Genomic DNA, 5,452 nt, shown 5'->3' on the forward strand with positions numbered 1-5,452 from the left:
AAAAAATCACACAACACCAGGTTATAGTCCAACAGGTTTAATTGGAACCACTAGCTTTCAGAGCGCTGCTCCTCCACCAGGTGGTGAATCACCTGATGAAGAAGCAGCGCTCTGAAAGCCAGTGCTTCCAAATAAACCTGTTGGACTATAACCTGGTGTTGTGTGATTTTTTAACTTTAAAAAATTAGGGCAGTCATCTCAAACTACAAAACTATTAGAGATCTATAGATCTCTGATTTCTAATAATTTTTAAATCTGTGAACTTCATTATTACGCAGAACTTAATCTTTGGAGACAATGCTTCAGTATAAGTATTGAAGCTGGGGTGGCTTACTTTCCTATCTCTTGGGGCAAAACACTATTACTGCTTTGCACAGTCAGATTGTTTCTCTGCAATGTTTGCTTCATAATTGTTTTAAATTGATTTGAGCTGTTTTATAATCAATTTGCTGTCAGCTTTGCCATTTTATGTCTTAACCTCCAGGACGCAGGACAGCAATGCTGTTTTAATACTAGCCCCTGTAAATCCAAACGTCTAAACTTAATTGCATTTTAATTATTTCAGTCAAAGCAGTAAAACAGAATCCCAGGAAAAGTAAAGCATATTATAAAATAAACCCATAAATATCTTCATCTCTCACAACTGGTTGATTGCAAGTGCAGTACAAAAAACCGCGCTAATGTAATCCCTATTTAAACTGAATGACTTGGGTTCATCAAACTGAGTTTCTGCCTTCTAATTTAGGGTCTGCGTTTAGTCTGAGAAATACGGTATTCTTGTTCCCCTTTTAGAGCAATGTTATTTGCGATTTTCAACAAAGTTTCAAAGCAGGTTCAGATGTTTGGTTAGTGACTTGGTTGTGTTCTGACAGGAAAACAATTCTTTGATAATAGCTATAAAGATGTTGAAAGTCATCTTTCCAATTCTGTCATTTTTACTACGTAAGTAAAAGATAAAGGTTTTTTTATTCCCAGAATTTTACAAAGTGAACGTGGACAGAAAAGTTCTTCTATGTACTGAACCATTTTATTAAGATGCATTTAAAATGTCTTAATATTTAGGGGCGCATGAAAATTTTCCCTCAAGGGCGTTAGGCATAACAAAGCGCCAAATAGTTATGCAGATTTCCTACATTTGTTTTGAGATTAGTGTGAAATTTACAGGTAAATCGTGTGCAATTTAGAACATTCTTCAGTGTTTGCAACAGAGAATATAACCCTAAAAGCTCTTTGAACAATTAGCCGTTCATACAGGAAAATCATTTTTTAAAATAAAACAAGCATTTTAGTTTTTAAAATGTTAAAGATAAATGCAAATAGAATATCTAAACTTTTATGTTTTTATTATTTCAGTTGAAGCCAGTAAAACAGAGTCAGAAAATGGTAAGAAATTTTAAAAACTAAATCTTTAATGTTCTTATCTCACCTTTGGTCACTGCCAAAACAACGTGGTAGCATGTTTAACTTCAGCAATTTTTATCTATGTTTGAATCGGTTACAGATGTGTAAAATCAATTGCTTTATTAGAGAAACTGGGTCATGAAGGATTCCAGTGTTCTGAGACTCTTGCTTTCGTCTGTTAGGTATAATGCTGAGTTTAAAATATTGGGGTAGATGTTTACTTTCACAGAAAGTCAATGAAAATAAAATGGTGAAAGTTACGAATTGAGTTGCCATCTCACAATTATCCATTTTACACAGTCTTGACATTTTTAAAATGTTGGAGAATTATTATTTGTTTAACCATCAATTAAGTGTTTCACCATATAGTTAGTTACCGGTACCTTTATCATTTTTGTGGTTTTCATCAACGACAAAAGAATTGAAAGAAATTTTCTGCAATTTAAATACATACGTCAGATAAAATCTAAATTGAAGTGGGTGTTAATTAATTATAAATGCCCGAACTATTTAAAAAGGCCTTATAGCTCCTTGAGTCGAGTGTGGTGCTTGAAAAACACCAGGTCAGGCAGCAACCGAGATGCAGGAGAATCGATATCTCGGACATGAGCCCTTCATCAGGAATGAGGCTTGTGGGTCTGGGCTGAGAGGTGAATGGGAGGGGGGATGGGGAAAGCGATAGGTGGATGAAGGTGAGGGAGATGGTGATAGGTCGGGGAGGGGGAGTGATGGACTGGTCTGGAGATCGGTGCTGAGTTGGAGGCTTGGGACTGGGATAAAGTGTGGGGGAGGGGAAATGAGGAAGCTGTTGAAATCCATATTTATCCTGTGTAGCTGCAGGGTCCCGAGGCGGAATATGAGGCATTCTTCCTCCAGGTGTCAGGTGGTAATGGTTTGGCGGTAGAGGAGGCCCAGGACCTACGTGTCCTTGACTGAGTGGGAGGGGGAGTTGAAGTGTTCAGCCACGGGGTGGTGGGGTTGGTGGGTGCAGGTGTCCCAGAGATGTTCTCTGAAACGACCTGCAAGAAGGCGTCCTGTCTCCCCGATGTAGAGGAGACCACAACAGGTGCAAGGGATGCAGTAGATGACATTGGTAGAGGTGCAGGTAAATTTCTGATGGAGGCAGAAGGATCCCTTGGGGCCTTGGGCAGAGGTGAGGGGAGTGATGTGGGCACAGGTTTTACACTTCCTGTGGTGGCAGGGAAAGGTGCCAGGAGTGGGGTGTGGGTTGGTGGGGGGTATGGACCTGACGAGGGAGTTGCAGAGGAAAGGCCTCTCCAGAACACTGATGGGGTGAGGGAAAGTTATCTTTGGTGGTGGGGTCCATTTGGAGGTGGCGGACGTGGCAGAGGATGATGCATTGTTTGTGGAGGGTGATGAGGTGGAAGGTGAGGACCAGGGGTGTTCTGTCCTTGTTGCATTGGGATGGGCAGGGTTCCAGGGTGGAGGTGTGTGAAATGGAGGAGGTGAGCTGGAGGGCATCATCAACCTCGTGGGAAGGGAAGTTGCGATCATGGAAGAATGAGACCATCTGGGACTTTCTGAGGTGGAATTGGTCATCCTGGGAACAGATGCGGAGGAATTAGGAATAAGGGATGGCATTTTTACAGGAGGTAGGATGGGAGGAGGTGTAGTCCAGGTAGCTGTGGGAATCGGTGGGCTTGTAGTGTATGTCTGTGGTTAGTTGGTTGCCAGAGACAGTGATGGAGAGGTCCAGGACAGGAAGGGAGGTTTCTGAGATGTACAAGGTGAATTTGACATCGGGATGGAAGGTGTTGGTAAAGTTGATGAACTGTTCAACGACCTCGTGGAAGCACGAGGCAGTGCCGATACAGTCATTGATGTAGCGGAGGATCAGATTTCATCAGATTTCTTTTCCATGAACTTGAACGTCTTAAATTATGTTTAGATTGGATTAGATTAGATTCCTTACAGTGTGGAAACAGGCCGTTTGGTCTAACAAGTCCACACCGACCCTCCGAAGAGTGACCCACCCAGACCCATTTCCCTAAATTTACCCCTGACTAATTCACCTCACACTATGGGCAATTTTTCCAATTGTTTTCCCATACTAGTGTTCCAGTTTTTCACCTCTTTGTGTATTCTAAACTACCTATTTTTGATCTTGCAGCAGTCTGTTTCTCTCGGGTCTAACTCTAGTAATTTCATTAAACTGCTGACAGAGGCAATGCTCTGTTTTGTTTTGCCAAGAAGTCCTTTGTTCTTTAGGAGTCAACTTTCTGGAATCCTATCCTTTATCCCATGTACCACAATCTCGTTCTTCAGACCGACATAATCTCCTCTCCACAATCTCCAACATCACGGACGGAATATTGCATAGCCACACTTCAGTTTCCTTCCCAGGATCCACAAGCAGCTTGTCCTGCTAAATTTACATTTCAGCATGTGTTTACCCACCAAACTGATTTTATTCTAATCTTGATTCTTTTTCTCCATCCGGCACCCCATCATTCTATGTATGTCCATGATGTCTTCCTCCACAACAGCTTTCCTATTTCATTCCCTCAGCATTTCCTTTTTCACCAGGAACACCATTACCTCCATCCACCATGAGGAAGACCTGAAGACTGCTTGCTTCTTTTACCATCCACCACATAAGTCTCCTGGCTGAACCGGTTCCTGGATGAAGCTTCAAGTCCTTTGACACCACTTAGTTCTTTCAGGTTGTCACTTGGGGAACTTGCATGTTTCTAGATATCCATGCCTTTTTATAGGTTACATGGATCGTGCTTTGTTCCAATTCTTTACAGTTCCCCTCCCTCACTTTTTTTTTCTGCCACGTTCATGACTGCATTGATGCTGCTTCCAGTTTTAAACCAGAGCTAGAAACTTTTAACTACTTCGCTTCAAACTTCTATTTTTCTCCCCCCTTCAAATGGACCATCTCTCACTCTTGATGTCTTTGACTTGTCTGACTGTACTTCTGGGGATAGACTATCGACTAACAGTCACCAAAAGGCTACTCCTAAGAACTGACTGGATTACAATTCCTTCCGCTCCACTTCCAAAACAAATGCTCTTCCATTTCCTCCTGCCTCCATTATATCTGTTCAGATGATGCTGTTGAGTGTTTTCCTTTATCCTATAATTGTGGATTATTCTTTACTATGATTAACCACACACCCATGATCATTTCCATTTCATTCCCTTAATTCAGATATTATTCTTTCCATTCCACCCCAGAACCACAATATTTCCCCTTTCCATCTAACTTCTATCCCACCAGTGATCGCTTACCTCAACTACTTAGTCATAAAGTTTTACAGCAAGAAAAAGAGACCCTGCAGCACTGTGTCACTGCCAGTTATCAAACATCTATCTACTCTAATCCCATTTTCTAGTACTCTGCTTGAAGCCTTGTATGCAATGGTGTTTCAGCCATTCATCTAACAACCTCTTAAATGCTGTGATGGTTCCCACGTCAACTTCCCTTTCAGGATGTGAGCTCCAGATACTCACCACCCTCTGGATGGAAAGAAAGTCCTGAAATCCCTCCAAAGTCTTCTGCCTTTTACCTTAAATGTATACCCCATGGTTATTGACCTCACTACTAAGGGGGCAAGTTTCTTCCTATTCTACCTATGTTCCTCAATTAGATCCCCCTCTTTAGCCTTTTCCATAAGGAAAATATAGAACATAGAACAATACAGCACAGAACAGGCCCTTCGGCCCACGATGTTGTGCCGAACATTTGTCCTAGCTTAAGCACCCCCATCCATGTACCTATCCAATTGCCGCTTAAAGGTCACGAAAGATTCTGACTCTACCACTCCCACAGGCAGCGCATTCCATGCCCCCACCACTCTCTGGGTAAAGAACCCATCCCTGACATCTCCCCTATACCTTCCACCCTTCACCTTAAATTTATGTCCCCTTGTAACACTCTGTTGTACCCGGGGAAAAAGTTTCTGACTGTCTACTCTATCTATACCTCTGATCATCTTATAAACCTCTATCAAGTCACCCATCATCCTTCGCCGTTCCAACGAGAAAAGGCCGAGAACTCTCAACCTACCCTCGTACGACTTCC

At 42.1% G+C, this 5,452-nt stretch overlaps 1 protein-coding gene across 7 annotated transcripts in view; it reads left to right on the top strand.

The window, feature by feature from the left end:
* Positions 1-765: 765 nt before the first annotated feature.
* Positions 766-5,452, top strand: part of LOC122562260 (platelet endothelial cell adhesion molecule-like) — an 86,190-nt gene continuing 81,503 nt past the window's right edge. For 2 of the 7 annotated variants that reach the window (XM_043715025.1, XM_043715024.1), the window contains exons 1-2: positions 767-942; positions 1,354-1,383. In XM_043715025.1, the coding sequence (XP_043570960.1) occupies positions 903-942; positions 1,354-1,383 (70 nt within the window). In that variant the 5' untranslated portion in view covers positions 767-902. Of the gene's footprint in view, positions 943-1,353; positions 1,384-5,452 lie in introns of all 7 variants that reach the window. The other 5 variants (XM_043715026.1, XM_043715023.1, XM_043715027.1 and 2 more) reach the window with 5 other exon arrangements.

This window comes from Chiloscyllium plagiosum, chromosome 24 (genome assembly GCF_004010195.1).
Source record: "Chiloscyllium plagiosum isolate BGI_BamShark_2017 chromosome 24, ASM401019v2, whole genome shotgun sequence".
Taxonomy (NCBI): Eukaryota; Metazoa; Chordata; class Chondrichthyes; order Orectolobiformes; family Hemiscylliidae; genus Chiloscyllium; species Chiloscyllium plagiosum.